At 39.2% G+C, this 24,034-nt stretch overlaps 1 protein-coding gene across 3 annotated transcripts in view; it reads right to left on the minus strand.

The window, feature by feature from the left end:
* Window positions 1-9,025, minus strand: part of DPP10 (dipeptidyl peptidase like 10) — a 235,183-nt gene extending 226,158 nt beyond the window's left edge. For 2 of the 3 annotated variants that reach the window (XM_035896712.1, XM_009641235.2), the window contains exons 1-2: window positions 8,917-9,025; window positions 995-1,090 (exon numbers count right to left, since the gene is read on the minus strand). In XM_035896712.1, coding sequence (XP_035752605.1) covers window positions 995-1,090; window positions 8,917-8,941 — 121 coding nt within the window. In that variant the 5' untranslated portion in view covers window positions 8,942-9,025. The remainder of the gene's footprint in view (window positions 1-994; window positions 1,091-8,916) is intronic. The other variant, XM_035896713.1, reaches the window with a different exon arrangement.
* Between the last annotated feature and the right edge of the window lie 15,009 nt (window positions 9,026-24,034).

A 24,034-nucleotide genomic window follows, 5' to 3' on the forward strand; every position in this document is an offset into this window, starting at 1 on the left:
CCTGGAAAAAAAAGATGACCATACTTTTCTCCCTTTTTATGCTTTTTTTTTTTTTTTTAAATGCACTTACCCTTTTTAAGCCCATTTCATTCTTTGGAATATATCATAAAGCAACAATTCAATTCAATCATATAGCTCCCTACAAATGAAAACCAGTTCCAGTTATTACTGAACACCAACATTAATTGAACCATTATTTCCTGTGCGGTTATTCTGAATTTACATACACAGTCACCAGACTTTCAAACTCCTACCTTCCATAGAGCACTCCTTAACAATACTCTATTTTGCACAAAGCCTATTGTTATTCCTTTGATTATAACACCTGGAGTAATACCAAGATCCAACTATAATGACACAAAACAGATGGTCACTATTGTGTTACTTGTACATTTCTTGCAAACAGAAAGAATATGAACAACCCACGTGATCAAGAGAAAAGGAGTTCAATGACTTGAAAAAAAAGAGTTTGAATTTGTTTTCTTTTTTACACTTTAACTGCGTAATTCTTTGGGAATCTGCATACATTTATAAATCATTTAATAAATTAGAACATTAATACAATTTGTACACAACAGAAAATTACTAAGAGCTGTACAAGTGTATTGAAATACTTAAGAATCCTTTCCAGATGTGAAGTCATAACCAGTTCTCAAATCCCAAAGTTCAGATATTAATAGAACAATTTGATTTTTCTGAATTGATCTTTTTGTGAATCCATAAACAACATTCAGTTCTTAAAAAACAATTCTACATCACTGTCTCCAAATGAGTCAGTAATATAAACAGAAAATTTTAGTGAGTTTCTACTAGATGGAGCCTTAAAATTAGAAAGTCACTTCAAAAATTAATGAAACCAACATGATTCAGAACTACAAGGAAAACTGGGACACTGGCCAATTCCAAGAGAGTTTGAAATTTTAACTGATTCTTTCTCAGAGCCTGGGTAGTGTTATTACCTAGTTTTAAGTTACATGGGAAATTATACACTTACCATTAATCCATTTAGCTTCTGGATTATGAATGATGAACTCTTTTCTGAAGAGATCTTCCAAGGACAACCTGGTTTCTGATGAATTTGCGAGTTCATCTAAAATAAACACAACAGGATCATTTTAGATATTTATTAAAAACAATATATTCAGTGTAGTCTGCAAAACATTGGAATTACAGAACCAGAATACATAGTTCAAAGGTCCTGTCAAAATCAGTAACAATACCTTGCTCTTATTTTTATTCAGTATAAGAAAATATTCAATTTTTCTTCAGTAAAGCTCCAGAAATCAAAGCATTGGTACCTTAAGGACAGGACAACTGAAGGATGGTAGTGCTTGGCTATTTATTATACTGGGACTGTAGTGGCAAAGCTCCTTCCTCCCACAGCCCTACACCACAAGAAAAGTCTGATTACAAACCAACACAAAAATTTCCTGACAGCCAAAGGATGTAAGTCATATTGATCACCTTCTACAGACAGAAACTAAGTAAAATACTCCTGAAAGTAAATTTGGAATGAATTTCACCTATTCTACAAATTAAAATGTAAAAAAAAAAGAAAAAATTCTATATGCACATTTTCTAGTCTGTGCTTGCTCTGTAGTGATAAGCACAACATGACATTTGGCTAACAGCCTTGTGTTTTTCCCAAACATGACAGAACCCAGGAATACCGTGCTTCTGAACATCAGCCAACATTAACTTTCAAAACAAAAAAATAAGTTGCCAGCTCCTAAAATCATCTCCATGCTTCAGAAAAGAAAAAAGAAGCTCTGCGGAACTCTACTTCTCTTGTGCTGTAGGTTAAATAAATAGTAAATAGGGGAGATTCAATAGTGAACTGTCACACTGACATGTGAAATCAGAGGTAGTATTAAAGCAAAAGTTTTGCTGTCAAAACACGAAGTTTCCAATGAATATTGACCAATAGCAGCTATGCATTTCACCTAACTGCCTTAGGAGAACAGCAGCTGCCAAAAGCTGCGTTATACATTCATTGCCCCTGCACCAGCAAAAATGCACCTATGCGCTTCCTACACAATCAACGAGACAGGTGCCCAGTCAGGTCTTCTAATCATTTTATCCCTTTGGGGCAGGTTTGCCATAGATCACTGCAGTATTTCTCTGCTCTATGAGCTTTTCCTTCCAATGTGTCAGGCATCCACCTTCTCTACGAGGGGATCTTTTTGTTAGTCAGATTTTGTCCTTACAGATTACTGGTATTGAACAGCACCGCTGATGACAGACCCATAGAAAAAGAATACCTAGAATCACAGCAGTCAAGGAGCAACCTTGTTATCTTGATGTCGACCCAATATGTTACCAGCACACTTTTAAGAAAAAGAAATGTGCTTTGTAAAGGTTGTATGCTGTAATACATTTCAGATGAAAATGTGACCCCTTCACAGTGAATAAAGTCAATCATAGTTTTGTTACTGGTCTTTCTTCAGCCAAATTTCTCCACTAGAGGCCCAGCTGAAAGCTCCATGGAATCAACAACAATATAACTTTTTTTGCCTTTAAATGTCAGCACTGCCTGCTGCACTCACTGTGGTTACTATTAGTAAGATGCATCCTTGCTGTATTGAAGAGAAACGCCTTTTTAATGCACATCATACATTTACGATAGACACAAGGCCATCACAGCTGCTCACTCCATGGCTCTTCTGCATTTTGCACGTGCCTCCCTCCCAGGTCTCAGCAGGGCCCCAGTAAGCACTTACTCACTGTAATCAACTCTTCTTGCACTTGATGTCTTCTAAGGCTAAGCATGCAGAGTTGTTCAAATCCTCTCACATAAGACAAATTTTCTAATCCTTAAATAAGCTTTTTGCCCTTTTCCTACATTCCAAGGATCAAAATAGCCTGTTTGGACTTTTTTTTCAGTCTCCAGGTCCAGCATAGGACAGAATATTCCACTTGAAGTCTTACTAGAGCTTTACAGCAGAGTAACATTATCTCTCTTGATTTATCCTAATCCCTCTGTTTACACATCATGGGACCTCGTTAGCTCTTGCTCCTGCCACACACCGAGTTTTTATCTTCAAAGTAAGCACATGTTGTTATATATGCTCAACTCAGCTCCAAAAATACATTCTCTTGTCTTCAAAACACTACTTCTAACTTAACAGCATCAAATATGCTCTTCATATGCCCATTTTCCCCTTTCTCCGCAACCTTGCTGACTACCTACCCTCAACAAGCTGTTCTCCATCACCTATTTTGATTCAACACACCCTCGTCCCGAAGCTGTTTGTGATCCCGAAAGGATTCCCCTTCTAACCTTTCTTGAGTCTGTTTCTATTTATTGTGACCCCCTATATCCTGCCAGTTTGCCAACTATCAATCAAGCTCACACAAGCTGTTATGTTGCCAAAAATTCTCTTACCCAAGACAGTTTAGTTTTCACAGACTTTTATTAACAGCTTTAATAAAAATCACTAAAACCAACTGTGTACAGAAAGGCTATCAGAGAAGAAAGGTACACCAGCTCTGCTCTCTGTCTTCTAATTCACATGCCTGCCAAGTAATCTCAACATAAATTGGATTTTGAAGTAACTTGTTAAATTACTGTTAGCAGTTTTAAGCTGATAAAACTAAATGTTTGAAAAGTAGTTTTTTTTCTAATGCTAAGTCATTATCAAAATACAGCCTTATTTGTAATCGTTGACAATAGCTTTCACTCTGTCTATATCTCATATTGTATAATTTTTAAGAAAAATGTTGATTTGACAACAAAAGACTCTAAAATAGTAATTTAAGGTTCCAAAAGGCTTAGTTTATACATAGTAAGATGAATTAGACATGATGTGAACTCTCAGAACTCTATACTGGGTTAATCTTTCTTGAGCACAAGCACAAATTAGTATGTACCTCACAAAGTACTTGTTTTATTTTAAAGACTGCCTTTTTCCACTTTATGTTTATTACCACATTACCAAATAGCCTACTTTCATTTCCATTTTAAATTTTAGTGAATTATTCCTTGAAGGAATCGTAGTGTCCTCACGCTATTTCCCAGAGATTGCTATATTTCAGTCTGAAATTATATATAGTATGTATAGAAAATGAAGAAGATACAAACAAAATCAACAGTAAAAAAACTAAAGGGCTACTTTTTAACTATACATTGTACTAACAATACATTGTACTAACAAGAGTTCAACAGTGGGTGTGTATTTATCCAAAATTACAAACCTGTTTGTGCTTACTAAACTGGAGGACCGCAAAAGTAGAAATTAATAGCCTCATTACTTTTCACGAGTTTATAGGATATTATTTTTGCAGGTTAAAAGTAGTCTAAACACTTGATAAAATTTATCTTCTAACTTAGCAAATAAAACTAATAATGATGTACTGTAGTACATTATTAACTCAAACTCCTTACTGACTTTCCTGTGGAACAAAAATGTTTTAACACTAGAAATTAAGATAAAGGCTTGATGTTAAATGCTGTCTGAAAAGTCAAGAGACACCACTAGTAAGCTGTATGCAAGCTAACAGGTATATTAGTAACTGGGAATTAGTATAGTTTGTATTATGTTTGCATGAAAAAGGAAAAACAGCTTGCCAGAAAGTAGTCATATGTCAAAACTTGTTTGCCAATTTACAGTAGTTACAGGGAGCCTATACAGCATTGAACAGAAATCTGAATCTTCTGGTAATGAATCTCCACTTCAGCAAATATAAATTTTAGTTTGACTTCCACTCATTTAAGAATAGTACAAGAGATGGTGCGGAGGGTAGGTCCCAACCCTGTTCTAAACAGAGTATTTATCTATTGGACATAACCCAAATGGATCCTCTTCTTAGAGCTTGATTTTACTCAAAACAATTTCAAAAAAAAAGCATTTTTTGTCAGTTTGACTGACCTAAATGTTCCTTAAAAGATTTTTTTCTGAAAAGCTGTCTTTTTTTTTTTTTTCTTCTTTGCATCAAGAGATAGCAAAGCAAACTCTTGACTTTGCTTTGAGACTATGATTAGAGTCACATGCCACTTTGCTCAACAGTAATTTATCAGAATGCATGGTTTAAAGTAGAGGAGTCCCACATAAAGCATTTGAGTCTGCCACACCTTCAGAAACTGTAAGCTAACATGAAGGTAGAACTACTGTCATTCCCAAACTGAAAAACAACCTTAAGTGTTGTGGCAAAACACCTGTACAAGGATGGCATCATCTGTACAACTCTTAGGCTGTTCTTAGGTGATTTTTTTCACATAAAAGCTTTCAGCTGCTACTTCCAACTGAGCATTTCTCAGTTTTGAAATTAAGGTCAACAGTGGTCTATCAGAAAGGTCTTCAGATAATTCCTATGATGTGGAATATACCATCATGATGCAAAGCACAAAAACGTGCTGATTTAAAGGCAGGAGTGAGGCGCTGATCCCAGAAAATGTACCTATGAATATTTCAGTATGTGCAGGTATGTGATGAAACTTCAAAAACATGAAACAGAATAAAAGCAGAACAAGACAGACACCTGTGTTATGTTTACAAGGACTTACAAACAAATTATGGCATCTCATAAACAGCTACTTCTGTCTCTGCATGGGCCACTAATTCCCAATAGAAAGAAAGTTATATTTGTAAGATTATTCCCAAGGTATTTTCCTCTTTTGTTCTCTCTTAAATACTTCTCCAGTAATCATCTCCAAATATTACACAAAAATCACTAGACTTATAATTAAACTGCCCAGAAGATAGACAGTTCCTATTCTTAAACTCTCAAGTTTTTCCACGCTCCAGTCCCTTACTCTTAACAAGAGTAACCTAATTTGATATCTTCATGCACTTTCTTTATTTGCAGTTGTTCAGTTGTGAAGAAAATGAGTGGGGATACTTGCCTGCAAGCCTTCTACTCCCAGCTACAGAGCAGGGTAGCAATTTGTACTGGATGGGTGCAATGTTTTTTTTTTTTCCATATGCCTTAGTCCACAGAGGTTCACAGAGAGCTGTTGAGCCCCAACAAGAGGTTACTGACTGGCAGTCCATTTAGACTCTACCACTAATCTCTCAGACTACTGAACAGTCTGGTCTTGCATTTTTCCATCTCTTTGCTGAGAACACCAATGCATTATAAATTTTGAGTATTAGCAGAGATGAAATGCAATATAAAGGGGACCAAAATATTACTAATATTGTTGGTACAATTTTCTAAAACCACACCATAATTGCAACACAGATATTTCATATTTTAACAGAAGCTTAAATTAATATAGGTCAAAATATATATCTCACTTCAACACAGTTCCTGCTTAGTGTTGTATACTCAAGCAATATTTCATGTAATGAAGAAAAACACTAAAAAAGAATAATCAAGATTTTCCACTTAGTTTTAATACTGGTTGTATCTTTAGCAGAAGCTAAAGCCTCTTTGAAGCCTTTTGCATATAACTTAGATAGAAGATTTTCTTTTAAAAGCTTATCTCATTCAGAACCATTGATCCCTCTATTAAAAAAGGTATGAAAGCTGTTTCTCAAAGTTAGAGTGAAATCAAATAACAACTGTTAAAGTGTACACTGACTAAAGACTTTCTTATATTGTTGACAAAGCAATATATAAATAACTGTAGGCAAAAGGGATCATTACTGTTGGATTAGGCATATCAGTAAATACACTTTTGCCTCCACAAAATTTTCAACAATCAGGCTTCTGAGCAACCACCATCTGAAATTATCACCATCTCCATGAAAAGAAGCAGCATGATGCACAGCATTGAGGGGAATTTACATCAAATCTAAAAAGCACACATTGGTACAGGCAGAACTAAATAGAGAAAGAAGTCTCTGATGCTCAAAACAGTATTGGAAATGAAAAACAATGCACTCTGAACTATCCCAAGGTAATAAAGGACAAAATTATCACTATTGCACTGAACATCTTCATTCAGATCTATTATATTTTATGAGAATTTTCAAAACCAAGTATTTACAATAACAGAGTGGTAGCACCTTAGAACTGACCACCTCGCAATCGCCAGACCTGTGAGAAAGTCTCCAAATTTTTCCTCCTCTCAAATGCTAGACACCCCAAGGCAAGCTTACATATACTCAAGACTAGTTAACTTCAGCTATAGTGCCAGCAAACCGGCAGAGTATCAGAATATTTTCTTCCAAAAACATATTAATTAATCATGAAAGTGAAGGGGGGAACAGCACTGATTAGGATCAAAATAGGGAAAGTAGCTGTCCTACAAGGTACCTCCAAAGCTTTATTCGGTAAGCATTTCTAACCTGCAGGAAAACCCCAGTTTTACAGACCTAGATCATTTAGGGAAAAAGGGGTTTATTTATACGAAGCTCTACAGTCTCTATGGGATATCTTAGCACATCTGAGCTGCCAGAACTAGTTTTCACTCGCCTGACTTGAACTGAAATGTAGGTCCCAGCTTACATCAAGTTTTCAAGCAAGCTCTCTGGATTTTGAAACAGCCTCAGAGATGTTGTAACTCACTGAGCTTTTTTAACATATGAAAAAAAAATTAACATTTCCCTAGGTTGTTTATTCTTTCCTCCATGAGACCCTTCAAAGACTTCAATTTACGTTTTTACATCATTAATGATTCTGTATAGATAGAAGACCCAGCACTGGTGTTCATTATTGTGGATTCCAGCATAACACTTCTGAAATTTGACAAGCCTTAAAAAATTTACCTCTCCTTGAAAAGAAAAAAAGTTTTCTGTCTTAAAGTATACACCACCATTTGCCCTCAAAGTCTGTTTTTATTTTTCCCTGAAGAAACTCTTATACACTGAGACTACAATGGGACAACTTTGCTTTTATTTTTCTCAAAATGTTTTAAGTGGAAATAATCAGCCATTTCTTTATCATTTCTTGGACAGCACCATGCATATGTAGTAGATATTTATACAAAACAGAGGAAGCAAAAGAGTCCGTAGTATTCCTACACACTCTCTCCAGCTGTCCCATTCCCTCTGACAAGCAAAGCTTTTTGATCCTTTCCCATTCAGTCTCACCACCTTCCTTTCAAGCAGCATCAGTCTGCTACTGCCCTTGCTCATGCACAGACCCACCCAGCTTCCCTTGATGATTTCATACAGTGGCCAAATTGTCTGGAACCATTATATAACTAAAAAGCACTTCATTAACCTTTTGGTTTACACAAACTGGGAACTTGCATGGCAGAACATTTGCAGATCAATATTTACTATCTAGGCATGCCATCCAAATCAGCTACTTTACATTGTAACTTCAAATCTGACAAAGAGAATTCAAAGATATTTTTTCTTTAAAAATTGTGTTTTCGTTCCCTTAGGTTCCTAGACATAGTTAAATGGTTGCTAACCCAGCAGTAAAAAGAAAACCTTTAGAAAAATAACCCAGATCAAATTAAAATACATACTCAAAAAAAATCAAGCGTAATTATTTTATATGTCCAACTGCTTTTTTTTTTTCTGCTATTTGCCCCACCCCCCCTTTTTTTTTGTGTAACTGAACCGTTAGGTAATTTCCCCTCTCTGTTTTTGAGAGAAATAAAAGGGAGGAAACTTGTGCACGTATGTATGAAAGATGCATGCTTCTGGTTCAGTGAGAAGCTTCATTCTCAATATTAGTTTTCCATGACATGCAGCTTTCTTTTAACTCATCTGTGAATCTAAAATTACACCAAGACACAAGTGACAAAATCTTAAAGTCAGCTCACACCTGCTGAGACTAATGAGGATTGCTTGTACCCATCTCAAGGTTGACACAATCCTAAGGACCTACTGCCAAAGCCAAATGCTTCTGCTCCAGAAGGCCTCCCATAACTCTTGAGTCCCCACAGGCACCAAGTTTATAGTAGCCAGAAGTTTAAAATGCTTAAGGGCAAGAGATACTTCAACATTCATATGTCATTTTAATGACTGCATTATGAATCATACACCTTCAGTAAGATAAAATAAAGAAGTAGGTTACCTGGGGTTAAAAGAATGACAGACATAGTGATGAGTGAACAAACAACTAGAATCACCAGCAGCGCAATAGCAATTCCCTTCCAGTTCCTCTGCGGAGGGCTGTTACTTCCAAGTTCCTACAGGAATGGAAAAAAATAAAATAAAAGGAAAAGACCATGTTTCATAATCATATATTGCTAGAACTATTAGTGATAGGAAAATCGCTCTGTGCATACTCATAATCACAGCAAGGGAGACGATCATGATCCCTCCCCTCTCAATAGTACACGCAGTCATCCAAAGGTGTATAACTCTTATGCTTTTTTAATAGAACTTGCTCTTTTTTTAAATATATATATGTAATTTTACACCCCTAAGAGACAATCAAATGAGCTTATACAAGCTGTCCAAAATACGATTGGTGTTAAAATGTGCTGAACATAAACTTCAGGACAATATCTACTAGCAGTTTATAAGATAATTACAGAAATGAAATGTAGCAATTTACTGTAATTCCACCTAACGTGGTACAGACCATAAAAGTTTAAATACATATCCTTTTTAATGTATACTATTAAACTTATTTGTAATAGAAAACATTCACAAAACTGTCTGAGGCTCCAAGTGTTCCATCCGAAGCCACACAGCTCTTCTTCTCTATACAGTAGTTCACCTATAAACTGCTCCCCTATTACTCATAAAAAAACAACAGTAGCTTATAACAAATGTTAAATGAATACTTCTGTAACTACTAGTACACTTAAACCTACGTTCTCTGCAGTTACGCGTTTAACTCCTATTCACTCACAGCCAGACACCATTTAGGTTTGCCAGTAGTAGCAATGCATTGCCTGTGTTCATGGTACAGTTTGAGGCCAAACAACATGCAAACATCTATTTTTTAGAAAACCAGTATTTTTTCTACCTATAGTTGGCAAGCATAAATGTTTCTCTGCCACAATTACCTGTGCCTTTACCACCTCAAAATAAAATTGCTGTGGTAAGACTCTCTGTGAAAAGAAACCTGGGAGGGACTTCTCAGAAGATCCCACTTCAGCCTACTTGTTGAGTTACACAAGTGCTTCTCGGGCTGCACAAGCTTCCACTGAACTCCAGCTAAATACTAGGTGGGGTAAAAACCATGGGCTTTAGCTCACACTTGCCCTTGAAGACACCACCACATAAAAGCCTCTCTCCCCCTCCCCAGGACTTGCTGCCATAGCATGCATCAGCAGAGCCCTGCAAGGCCGCCTCTCCACTGAACACATAGGGAACGACCGTCACAAAAAATGAGAGATTATGTGGAGTCTCTCCTGTTTGAGCTGCAAACCTGGTTTGTTAATCTTGCAAGTACACAGCAAGAACATTCTTTCATCTTTCCCCTTGCTGCCAGACAAACAGGCAGAGTGATGGGGGCAACTCTGCCACCTCAGCCACCTTGTTCTATGGGTAGGACTAAGACATAGCAAGGCACATCCTGCTATGTTTTATAAGCTTCCAAAGGCATATTAATACTTTTTCACATATTATTTCATTTTTGTTTTCTGAATTACAAATGAGTGAGAAATAGAGATGTTTCAACAACAGAAAATGACAACATTCTTGTGCCTTCTTGGCTAGGGTACACCACCTCAACACCATACACCACCCAGAACAGCATCTCTAACAGTGTCTTTATTTTTTTTTAAACCCCTCACCTGTTCATTTCCACCTATAAAAGACAGTTTCCCTCCAGGAAACGTAAGGGGAATTCCCCTACGCAGGCTCTAAGCAATCCCACAGGGAAGTCTGACCGGAGCCCTCAGCCTGTCACAGCTCCCAGCAAGGAGCCCCCCCCCCCCCCGCTGCCCTGACATGGCTGCCGCCCGCTGGACCTCATCCTCCTGCCTGCCCTGGGCCCGGCTGAGTTTGTTCTTTTTAGAGACCTTTAGCCTCAACAGAGGGGGAAAGTAGCCAGTCTGTCAACTCAGTTTAAAGCCTAGGCCACAGCTGGTCTTCAGGGGACCAGCTTCCTCACCTGCCAGGCATTAGCCTTCCCCTCCCCACAGCTGAAGCCAGCTCTGGCCTAGTGATAAATGGCTGCCGGCCAGTCTGGGCTGCTCTCAGTCCTTCTGTCCGGTGGCTGTAAGAGTAATTGTACTTTTTTATTACACAAATCTCCTCTTTGGTGTCAATACAGATTGAACGGCACATAACAGATGATGTTCAATTATAGCACATAGAAGGAAATTATTGAGGACAGTTGCAGCACAGCATTAGCAGGCAGTCCCTCTCAGACTGAACTCTGTGCAGCTTTCCTGGGGATCACCATGCAGGAGAAGCCTGACTACCATAACCAACAACGCATCTTTGATGCCAGTATTTTTTTAGTGAAGTTCAGGACTGCTGTATTCCACAGGCTGGGAGTGGGGGGAAATGGTGTACGCAGGAACTCCTAGCATCCGTCTCCTTTCCCCATCCCATTACCCCTGTTTCCCAACCCCTTGCAGAGCAGCCCACTCCCCTCAGTTTTTTTCAGCTCCGTCTGATTCACACCCACCTCGTTAAATACTAATTACCACAGCAACTTCCTGACTAGCCTTAAAGACAATCGCTCTTCAAGGCCTGCATGATGCTTCACGACCCCACTTGGTGATCTCTAGGATATGAGGACTGCATGGTCCAATCCTTTCTGGACAGCCCTGGCCACGCTGACATTGCAAGGATCCCCGGCCTTGACACAGAAATATGTAAGTTCCACATCCTGCACGTAAACTCAGATCCAAGCTATTATTTTCCCTTAAGTAAGAATTATTTTAATGTTAGTAGCACAGTCTAGAAAATACAAACTTATTTGAAACAACAATGTAAGCCGTATTCATGTGATACTTAGCAGAGTCCAACTGAAACAGAAGAACTAGCAGCTCACACAACCAAGCGGCGGTGAGAAAACAGTAGTTACCCTCAGAGAATCATGAAATCCTGCTCTGGTGAGGCCGCACCTGGAGTACTGTGTCCAGCAGCACAAGAAGGACATGGAACTGTTGGAGCGGGTCCAGAGGAGGGCCACAAAAATGATCCGGGGGCTGGAGCACCTCTCCTATGAGGACAGGCTGAGGGAGTTGGGGTTGTTCAGCCTGGAGAAGAGAAGGCTGTGGGGAGACCTGATTGCAGCCTTTCAGTACCTAAAGGGGGCCTACAGGAAAGACGGGGAAAATCTTTTTAGTAGGGCCAGCAGTGACAAGACAAGGGGTAATGGTTTTAAACTAAACCAGGGTAAGTTTAGACTAGATATAAGGAAGAAGTTCTTTACAGTGAGGGTGGTGAAACACTGGAACAGGTTGCCCAGAGAGGTGGTGGAGGCCCCATCCCTGGAAACATTCAAGACCAGGTTGGACGGGGCTGTGAGCAACCTGATCTGGTTAGCGGTGTCCCTGCTCCTGCAGGGGGGTTGGACTAGATGACCTCTAGGGGTCCCTTCCAACCCAAAACATTCTATGATTCTATGATTCCAAAGGATTGACGTAAAATGACAGAAGCTGGACAACTTGATAAATGTTTTCTGTACCAAAGCCTCTAAAAAATGTACTAAGTCCTCATTAATCAGAAGGTTCTTCTCTGCAGACATGAATATTGTTCAGTTTCTAAAAATAAAGCTCCATTTTAATTATTTCTGCAATTCTTTGCAAGGACCATATCAAACAGATGAATCTAGTATTGAGCATACAAAGCTTACTGGTACCCACAGTGAGAAAGAAGGGGGCTTCCAGAAAGCTGAAGATCTTGGAGACTGGCATAAAAAGAAGGAGTTATCTCTAACTAAGAAGAATGTACTTAGTTTAGTAATTTAATAAAAATTATTAGTTGTTCCAAATTATCAGATTAAAAGATATTAAAAGGTCATAAGGATGTTTTGATATTGAGTGACAGCATTCGCATAAGACATTCGCAAAGTTCACATACGCTAACAAAAAAGATTTGATAAAATATTAGAAAAATTACTGTAAGAAGGTGAATTCATAGTAAAACCAGTATCAGGGACATCTCCAATCAACTCTCTTGATGTTAACCAACGCAACTCTTGGACTATAACCTGCAAAGTTTTAAAATAGAGTTAGCTGCTGTTCTTCAACAATAAGATATTTTTAGTCCTGCACTGCTTTTCAAAATGGTCATAAGCAAAAGGCAGTTAAATAGATTTTTAGACCGTGTATCATTGGCAAGACAGAAGCTGTCATTTTTGAGTATGGCAAGACGACAGAGTTATTCAGGAGGAAACATCACAGAGCGCCATACAATGAGAAGCTTCTGACATCCTATAGTTTCCCCATAACTAACTGCTAACTGGCACATAACAACAATGAACACACAGATGGAGATTTAAGGATCTAATGGTCTAAATAGGCTCTTCTATTAAGTAGTTTGAAAAAATAGCAGCTTTTGAAGATGGTGTTTTATATAGAACACTATCTATAATGTTATAGATTTTACAATCTAAATCTAATGAATCAGAAAATGCTGCTCAAAGCATAATACAATTGCAAGTATTCTCATTATTTAAAGTACCTTTTTCACAAACCATTTAATTGCACTGTTGCCAAAAACAATCCTTAAGTAATACATGTTTCTGAATGTAATTTATGATTAATATCTCACTAAAACACAGCTACAAAGAGAAAAATCCACTACACTGCACACAAACAAAAACATACACCGATGTTATAGAACTTCGTGCTTTTGGCCTATTCCTGCCAAATGCTAATGACCACATTTTACCATGAGCTTTTAATCACTACCATCAGCGAACAAAATGTATGCAACCGAAGGGAGGCGCTAGCCTAAAAGCCAAAACTTTCTGCTCTGTGATTGTCTCTATTTAATCTGTGTTGAAAAGACCCCTAAAAGAAAAGGCATAACTTGCTGTCAGACTGGTTTTACGAAAACAGGTATTATATGGCATTATAGAGGTTGAAAATACTGTAATTAAGTGATCACGCCAAAATTTTGCAATGGTAACCAAAAGAAAGGATCAACAAAAATCTGCAGGGACCAGACAAGAGAGGTATGACAGATTGAGGCTGTCAAAGGAGAGCATGAGTCACTTCAACCCTTCAGCATCCCTCTCTGCTAAATCCTACTTGCCACTGCGAAATGAGAAATTTCAAAGAAATGCTGAAAAACTATACCCAGAAAATACACAAAGCAAATAAATCAAATATGCTGAAGCATTTTTCTCTCTCCTTTTCTAGGATGATTTCTAAATATATACTCCCTCTCCAAACACAATTTACTGACTGATGATGAACCGATTCACTACAAGCACAAAAGTCTTTTAAGTACTAGCAGGACATAGCTTTGACTTTCACAATCTATGGCATGTAACCACATCCAGCAACTCTGAGGAGTTGTTCTCTCTTTTTGAATGAAATACAGAGTCTGACGTGGATGTTTCATCTTGAAAATAAAAAAACTACAAAATTACCTCCATAATGGACATGTTACACCTGAATGTAATAAGAAGATATAACCCAAGTTCCTATTACAATAGAAATAACAACATGAAACTAATTTCCATTAGATTTATTCCATATAGAAATATTTTTTATCCCTTGACACAGAAGTGCAAGTGCTTATAGTTTAAAAGCAGTGCTTCCTTTTAAATAGCATTGGGAATACCGATTTGGGAAAAAAGAATCACTTAAAATTAGTAAGTGCAATATCTTAAAAAAAAAAAAACAAAACTCAAATATTTCCATATTTTTACCTGAAAAAACTTAAAATCTTTCTTGTAAGCAGCATAACCAGAAAAAAAATCACAGCTTCCTTGCTAAAGCTTATCGAGTTGCACAGTTTTATTGTTAATCAATGAGGATAAAAAGCCTTTAAGACATAATTTTTCTAGCAAGCATCTACAACTAAGGAGACAACAAAAGGTCAAAAAATATTGCTGTAACATGATGCATTATTAAGTCAGATTTTTGAATTATCTTAATAGCATTTTCCTGATTTCTTGGAAAACTATTTCTGTAAACCACAATACAATTTCTACCATGGAAATAATGACAGAAGCAGTAGGAGACTGCCTGGTGCAAGCAGGCACGCTGAAGGGCACTGGCTAAAGCCTGGGGACTAAAGATGCCAGGCTTTTCCAAAGAGGCAGGTTAGTTAAAAATGCAGCAACCTCTTTGGGAGTAGAACTGAAAAACAATCTTTTAGAGGCATGCTAACCTTGAGAGCTGGCGTTTAACTAAACCACGTTTTCGCGTAGGACTGCCTGCCTGTGCTGTGATCGACCTAGCTGATAAATGGTACGATGAGCCAAAGATAGAAAATATGCATTTATCTATAAAAATTAAGAACAAGAATTCCACCAGTTTTAACTATTTCTGCTGCGAACAGCTCAAAGCAAAGCGGAGATTCTGCCATGACTTCTGCAGCCTGGAGTGAACTTTCCCAGGCCGGCAAGCTCAGTGGTGCAAGTACGCAGATGCCCATCGGTGTTCACCCCAACTGTGGGTATGTGAAACAGCAAACCCATCAGCATGGAGCTGCGGCCGTGCCTGGTCTGCTGCTGCAGCAGAGGGCAGATGAAGGAGGAGGGCTACAAAAATGATCCGAGGGCTGGAGCATCTCTGCTATGAGGACAGGCTGAGAGAGTTGGGGTTGTTCAGCCTGGAGAAGAGAAGGCTGTGGGCAGACCTGAGTGCGGCCTTTCAGTACTTAAAGGGGGCCTATAGGATGGGGAAAATCTTTTTAGTAGGGACAGCCATGACAGGACAAGGGGTAATGGTTTTAAACTGAAGCTTGGTAGGTTTAGACTGGATATAAGGAAGAAATTCTTTACAATGAGGGTGGTAAAACACTGGAACAGGTTGCCCAGAGAGGTAGTGGAGGCCCCATCCCTGGAAACATTCAGGACCAGGTTGGACAGGGCTCTGAGCAATCTGATCGAGTTACCTGCTCACTAGGGGGGTTGGGCTAGATGACCTCTAGGGGTCCCTTCCAACCCAAAGCATTCTATGATTCTATGATCTTGGCTAGAGGAGCCACGGGATATTGCAGTTACTGCCAGCACAGCATCTTCTGGAGCCTTGAATGAATTGTCTCCTTTCTTTTGTCCTTTTTTTTTTTTTAAACTGTTCCTATACTGTCACCAGGACAAAGCCTACAGAGGAAAGCTCCAAGAAGAATCACAGCTTTCCTTTATTTTGGCAAGAATTTCAGGAGCAAAGTGCACTGGAGTAGGGCAAGAAAAAAAAGGGAAAGCAAACGTAATTTGCTTTGCAAGTAGGCACGAGTCTCACCCTGTAGCTTAGATGTAATCATGACAATATCACTTAATGACCTCTCCAGCATCTACTTCATTAAACTCTACATTTGCATTCCCCAAACATGAAGAAAAGGTGATAAATGTGTAAAGACAAACAGCTTCACATTGTATCTCAGGTGTTCTAAAAGACAGACCCGAGATACTTATAATAAAAAGATTGCAGTCTTTCCAGAGTTCTTTATATAGCTGGTCCTGTGACTGATATTAAATACTACCTGCCTTGATTTTGCAGTGTACTATTTGCAGGAAAATTACCACAGCAAGCATTTAGAATTTGTGATGAAATGATTGCATCCATTCCTTCCCAGCTGTTTTGGAGTAATCCCATGGCCTAGATAGCAAGAGAGACTAAAAGACAGATCCACAAAGCGGCACAGGGTAGTTACAATCCATTTGCCTAAGTACCTATCATTTTCATCCCTCATGCTCCCTTTACAATTTGCCGTGTTATAAGATCCTATTGCTCCAGTTCTTGTCTGAATGATTATGGTCACACAATTACTTTCCACGGTCAATATCTTTATTCATCAAAACATTGGCGCTTCCTTTCAGAGTCATTGTAAAATGCCACTTTCACAGGAACGCATGACTCTCCGTCAGCTCTGTGGATAACGGGCATTTTAAAAAGAGAGCAGCTTGTTAGCAATTACCCTGCTTAGAACAGGTGCGGGATTTGGATATGGGAACAATCTGCCTTCATATTTTTATTTCTCTGGGCCACGCTAGTAAGAAAAAACCCTCTTTTTGCAGAGCCAAACTGAAAAAAAACCAGCCCAATCCAAAACAAATAAACCAAAACAAACCCCACCCCGTCTCAGTAAAAATAAACTAAAAGAATAACTGCGCACATATAAGTCATTCTGAGAAGCGTTAATCACCCACACTGGTTATGTATTTTCCTAACCTTGCAAAACATTTTGTGCTTTTTTTTCAGCCTTGATCATTTTCATTCTAAGCAAGAGAGGGTTTGGGTTTTTTTCCTGGACCTGGAAGTTCCCATTCACAAACTGAATTTTGGTTATTTTTGGTATTTTGGAACAGCTTTGCCAACACCCTTAGTTCCTACTACTCACAAAAAAAGATCAGAAACATTTATGGAAACTACTTAATGCATTACAGCTAGCATTAAGGATGCTTTTCACATCTTCCAACTCATTTTGCAGTGTATCTTGTAACATTTACTCAAACACAATGAGCTAGCTATTACACTTGACAAACAAGTAAAAGACTAACTTCTAAAGTTACAGAAATCCCTGTTCAAGGCCTAATCACAGTAGATGAGTTAAAAATTCTGGTAATTACTTATACATGCAATAGATACAAAAGCAGGAAGAAAACGGCGGCAGCACAACTGATCCAAACTTCATGGCACATGCGCAAGTTAAAATTTGTGGCCATTCACTTTTTTTACGAACACAACAGCATTCACATTTGCAGCAGAGAAAAGCAAGGGGACAAAAGCAAACTATCGTGGTGCACAATATTAAAAAACTATGTAAAATGCAGGTCATGGAAAATGCTGCCATAAGGACTGTTGAGTAGCTGGGGCAGAGGGAGACTTGGCTAAAATAACAACAGAGGAGAAAACTGGTCTGTATTTGAAATAAAAACCAGTCATGACATAGAGACAAGCTACAGCAGGCAAGGGAATTCCTTTGGCTGTTGGGAGCTGAATTGAATGTAACGCACTCCTACAGAGGTGTAATGCCACATAGAGATATTGTAGCTTCTGAGGCAACTTCATTGAGAGTGAGTATTTGGAAGTTGTTGCCCCTTCTCATCCTGGGCTCAGGGTCTTCTAGTTTGTTTCTAACAAGTTTCAGAAGTAAAAATACTGTATTCTTTTTCCAGTCCAGCAGAAATACTTGGAGAATTAAGGAGAACAACAACGTGCTGGCAAGATGTGAGTATCCTGAAACTCAAAAGTACTTAGGTACATGAAAGCTACAGATAGCCACCTATAGAGATTTTTGCAACTTCCTAAGTAGAACAGCTACGGAACGTTATATTAGATGCATGTGTTTGCACCACTCATCCAATCTGCCCTGCAAATCTCACCTCCAGACAGTTGATTGTCAAGAGGAGTCAGACACCCTTTTTGGGGGGCCTGAGGCTCACTGCTAGCCCCGGTGCAATGCCAGGTTATGTTCCCCGTGTCCTCATCAGACCAAAGCTCCAATATTCACACTGTGCAAGATCTTCTCTTCCTCACACAAGTCTTATCTTGAAGCTAATGAGATTTTTGTCTGAATATGAAAAGCTAGCTCTGTATCTTGAAGATTGCCTGCAAGATCACACAGAAATAAAGCAAGTGGCTCATTTCCAGTGAGCCCATGTGTGGAGGAATTGCTAGCAGAGCAAGGACACATTAACGTAGAAATGATAACTTAGCAGGATCCCAGAAAGTATCGAAAACAGCTAGTTTAGGAGCTAATCAGGGACAAGGACGAACTGTCCTTGTTGACAAGAATAAGTCATGAAACAGGGACCTGCAATCACAAAAGTATGCAGAGAATCCACGAAAACAGGGTATCCAGACGGAGCTTGACCGTTGCGCTATTAACCAATAAGGAGCTTAGCTTTTGCAATATGTATGAGCTAATTAAGACTGTTATAAGTTGTGTAATCACATGATAATAAACGAAGTTTGCTGATCACTCATATTGAGCGACTGCTTCTTCCCTCTGTTTCGGCGAATGGCACGACAAATTGGCGCCCGAACAGGGACCTCGGCGACCCGATAGCGGAGTCCGAGAGCCACGGTCGACGGAGAAGTTGGAGCGGTCCTGTAAGCAGCGCAGGAGGCGGAAGGGATTTTTCCCCGCGCCCGGGAGCACCTACAGAGGCTGTCCCGCCTGCCACGCGCCGCCGAAGTCTGCAAAGGCTGCAACAGCGCGCTGACTAGGGTATGAACAGACAAGCGGCGTATAATTTGCTCAAATACTTCTTAGAGAAGCGGAGCATTAAGGGTATAGATTTAAAAAGGGAACTTCCTGACCTGTTAGATTATGGTGTACTCCGGGGGGTCTTTACTGATCCCAATACGGTTTTTGAAGAGGAGGAGTGGCGAAAGCTAGGAGATAAGTTGTTTACAGTTGATTGTCAAGAGGAGTCAGACACCCTTTTTTGGGGGCCTGAGGCTCACTGCTAGCCCCAGTGCAATGCCAGGTTATGTTCCCCGTGTCCTCATCAGACCAAAGCTCCAATATTCACACTGTGCAAGATCTTCTCTTCCTCACACAAGTCTTATCTTGAAGCTAATGAGATTTTTGTCTGAATATGAAAAGCTAGCTCTGTATCTTGAAGATTGCCTGCAAGATCACACAGAAATAAAGCAAGTGGCTCATTTCCAGTGAGCCCATGCATCATTAGTATCTAGAGAAATTCAACAATTCATTTGCCATAATTAAAGAAAATTCTTAATGTGTTTTACTAAAGCAAGTAATGACAAGGACAGAAAAAGATGGCAAAGCAGCAGGCACAAACATGATTTTATTGCAGGTGACTATGATGTAAAGGAAGATGACGGTCATTTATGGCCAAAAAGTTATTTTCACAAATTCCTATTGATCCAAACTTTAATGAAATGTCACAAGATAGTAACATATTTCTTCCATTCTTATTATGTTGAAGAAAAATCACCCAATCAAGTAAAATAATATCTCTCAAAAAAAGACATACAAAAATGGATGAACACAGGCTGTGCATGTTGCATACCTACAGATCTTTCTACAGATATAACAAAGTTGTTTGCTAGAATTTGTCCTTTTCATTACCCAGAAACTAAATTATACTTTGCCTGATTTGCTTGGGGAAAAAAAAAAAAAAAGCTTTTAAATGCATTTTTATTTCTCAATATATTTGCAAGGTCCCATAAGAGATGACTTTTAAAACTGACATAGCTGATTTTGGCATTAATGAGTGGATCTGTTTGACAACCTAACATTATATTTCACTGAAGGTTAGAAAAACAGGAAAGGTCACTATACTGCAGTAATGTCACATAAGTCAAATTCAGGTTTATGCCACATAATTTTACAATTTAAATTGAATACAGTGCCCCTCTATTTAGTGGTATAACACCAAGCTATGCAGTGAAGTATAACTTTAAAGTAAGACCAGTGTTAGACTGGAAGAACCTAAATTGCCTTTTGGAGTTCCTCATTGTTCAGGTATTTGCACACATGCTTAGTTGTATACCATACAGGAGTCTTGAAGAATGGATGTGGCAATTTTAGGTCAGTGACATCAAATCAGGAGTTGTCAAAATATGGAACAAATTTGTAGAGATTATTTTGCAAATTTACATCAATATTTTTCTGTTTACTTTCAGATTTACACAGAAATTACTTGCAAATAAAACAAGTATTTTAAATCCAAATGTGCCTTAATAAGCCTTTGTGTGCACATATATATGTACATACATACCTGTATCATTGAATATATATACAGACAAATATTATTCAAGGCAACATTTCTATAAATAAATAAGAATGTGAATAAGCCAAAGAGTGTCAATACCAGGAAAGGGAACACTGCAATCTCTGTGTTGAGGAGGATCTAAGGTAGTAGAAAGTTAGATGAGTTTCCCAAGGTCATGTGAGAATGGTAGGCCAGCATCTCTTTATGTAAATATTTGTGAAGAAAACTGTAGCAAACAAAATTATTTGGCCATTATCACTGTGCTCCGAATAGGAATTTAGTTTTTCACAGTCATCTTCATGATTAAGTTACCTGCTTTTCTGATAAATGGAATTTTATTTAAAGCAGAAGAATACTATGATCATCAGCAATAAAGATATGGTTTTCTCCTGCATTTTATTAGGGGAAAAAGACCAGACAAGCGGTCAGGAAATTTGTAGAGTGGATACTATATACTATGTTATATAGAGATAATATATACAATAACCCAGTGGAACTAAGATCACAGTTCACTTAAAACCAATGCAAGTTCTCCCAGCACTAACGACATTACATTTTTCACACACACATACACACACAGAGAGCTTATAAAAAAGCATTTACCGAAAGACCATGGGTCACCAAATCATTTCCTTACATATATTCCACTCAATTAAAAAGCAAAGGCAATACTAGGAGAAAAAAAAATATCAGGAATTTCTTGGCTGTTTTACAGCATTCATTGATTTCCACTGTATACTTCAAGATAATGTAAAAATCCAGCTTTTTTTTTTGTCCCCTTGCAAACTCTTCTTACTTTAATAGCCAACCCTATCTAGATAAAACACTTCCAAGGCCTTTTATCCGCTATGTTTCATGAGGAAATTTGAGCCATCCAGTAATGCAGTAGCTCTTGACTAATTTAAGGAAAACGTGAATGCCGCTTGGTGGGACAGACCACTCTCTTCTTCCCCAGGTGTTAAGACAGTTCTGCCACACGGGCATGCCCATCCGCACCTCATCTAGGGCAAACTTCATTAAAGGAAGTGAGAGAAAAATTAATATCTTTAAAACATTATCTCTGGCTCAACTAGGGTAGGTTAAAATAATCTGCCACTTAAGGTTTTGAGATTCGTTTCATCAACATCTTTTCCAACTAGCTCAACCAGCCACATGATTTCTCCCAGTATTGATTCAGGTCTCATTTGCTTCAGTTGAAAGATTTTGAAGTGCTGGTGGTGATCCTGCTACGTTCACCACTGCTGCCAGTTTGCTGACGCATGGGGCGGACTTTCAGACCAGTGCGCTGTACTGGGTCTGGCTGTGGCAGAGTTCACTTTCTCCATCGCAGCCCATACAGTGCTGGGTTTTGGATTTGTGGCTAAAACTCTGTGATAACAAACCATCATTTTGGATATTGCTGAACAGTGCTTGCAAGGGTTTCTCTTTTTTTTTTTTTTTTTTTTTTTTTTAACCCCAGAACAGGTAGGCTGGGGGATGGGTGGGACAGAATTTGAGAGGTGACACAGCCAGGTCAGCTGAAACAAACTGGCTAGAGATATTCCATGCCATATAACACCATGCTCAGCGATCAAACTAGGAGAGAGGATTGAAGAGGGGGTGTCTTCCACATGGCCACTGCTCACAGACTGGTTGGGCATGGGTCCGCTTGTGGGAGGTGGTGAGTGATTGTCTTTGCATCACTTATTTTGTTTTTTCTTTCCTTCACTTCTTAAACTGTCTTTATCTGGACCCAAGAGTTTTCTGGCTTTTGCTCTTCCTATCTCTCCTTGGTCCCACTGTGGGGAAATGAGCAAGTGGCTGTGTGGTGCTCAGCGGCTGGACGGGTCAACCCCATCACAGGCATGGTGCTGCCTTCTCACAACGCTCTCTTGCATCCATGTTTAATGATTGCACCACACGTTATACAGTGTACAGTTCTGGTCCGCACTATACAAAAAAGATGTGGATAGTCTGGAGGGGGTCCAGAGAAGGGCCACAAAGATGATCAAAGGCCTGGGAAGCCTGCCACGTGAGGACAGGCTGAGAGAGCTGGGTTTGTTCAGCCATGAGAAAAGGAGGCTTAGGGGGGATCTCATCACCATGTACCAGTATCTAAAGGGTGGCTACAAAGAAGATTGAGACTCCCTTTCTACAAGGAGTCACATGGAGAGGGCAAGGGGGAATGGACACAAGTTGCTCTTGATGAGATTCCGAATGGACATGAGGGAAATTTTTCACCATGAGAACAGTCAACCATTGGAATAATCTCCCCAGGGAAGTGGTTGACTCCACCACATGGGACACTTTCAAGACGCAGCTGGACAGGGTGCTGGGCCATCTTGTCTAGACCGTGTTCTTACTTAGAAAGGTTGGACCAGATGGTCCTTGAGGTCCCTTCCAACCTAGGATCCTATGATTCTATTATTATCTTTCTTTCCTATTATTATTTTTCCTATTATTATTTCCTATTATTTATTATTCCTATTATTATTTTACTATTACCTTTATTTCCTTTCAATGAGCCAAGGCCTCTCATCCCACCTCACCCGCGAGCAGCTGGGGGGGCACAAGGAGCTGGGAGTGTGCACAGCGAGGACAGCTGACCCCAACTGACCCCAGGGGTATCCCACACTGTATGACGTCATGCTCAGCACATAAAGCTGGGGGAGGAAGGACGGGGGGGACGTTTGGAGCGATGGCATTTGTCGTCCCAAGTCACCATTACGTGTGATGGAGCCCTGCTGTCCTGGGGATGGCTGAGCACCTGCCTGCCCGTGGGAAGCAGGGAATGAATTCCTTGCTTTGCTTTGCTTGCGTGCGTGCGCAGCTTTTGCTTTACCTATTAAACTGTTTCCATCTCCACCCACGAGTTTTCTCACTTCTACTCTTCCCATTCTCTCCCCCATCCCACCAGCGGGGAACGAGCGTGTGGGGCTGAGCTGCCAGCTGGGGTTAAACGACAATATCTCAGAAGTTTTGACAGAAAACCATCCAAACTAGGGCGTTTGACTTAGAGCAAGAAATGAATAGCACCTTTCATTTTCTCCAGAGTAACATCATCTTCCTAGCTGATTTTCATGACAAATAAGGCAAGGACATTTTTTTTAAAAAAAATACATATTATCTATTTCTTTTTGGTTTCTTTCCAGTTGGAAAGTTAGAAGAGTTATAATTAGAAGTCAGTTAAACACAGCCAGAGAAAGAAGACAAAGATCTTACCGATGTAGAGGTGGGTACCTGGCCGTTGGCAGAGCTGTTACACTAAATTGGATGAAAAGTTCAGAAAGGCCTTGTCACTGAATTTTCCATTAATGCACCGAAGGTAATTTGCTGTCTACAGATCCAGCACTCACAACAGATATTCAGTTCAAAATCTCTCCTTGGCTCTGAGCTTTAATATAAGAGCCAAATAATTCCTTCAGATCCA

The sequence above is a fragment of the Egretta garzetta genome, unplaced genomic scaffold (assembly GCF_000687185.1).
Source record: "Egretta garzetta isolate BGI_Z169 unplaced genomic scaffold, ASM68718v1 scaffold416, whole genome shotgun sequence".
Classification (NCBI taxonomy): Eukaryota; Metazoa; Chordata; class Aves; order Pelecaniformes; family Ardeidae; genus Egretta; species Egretta garzetta.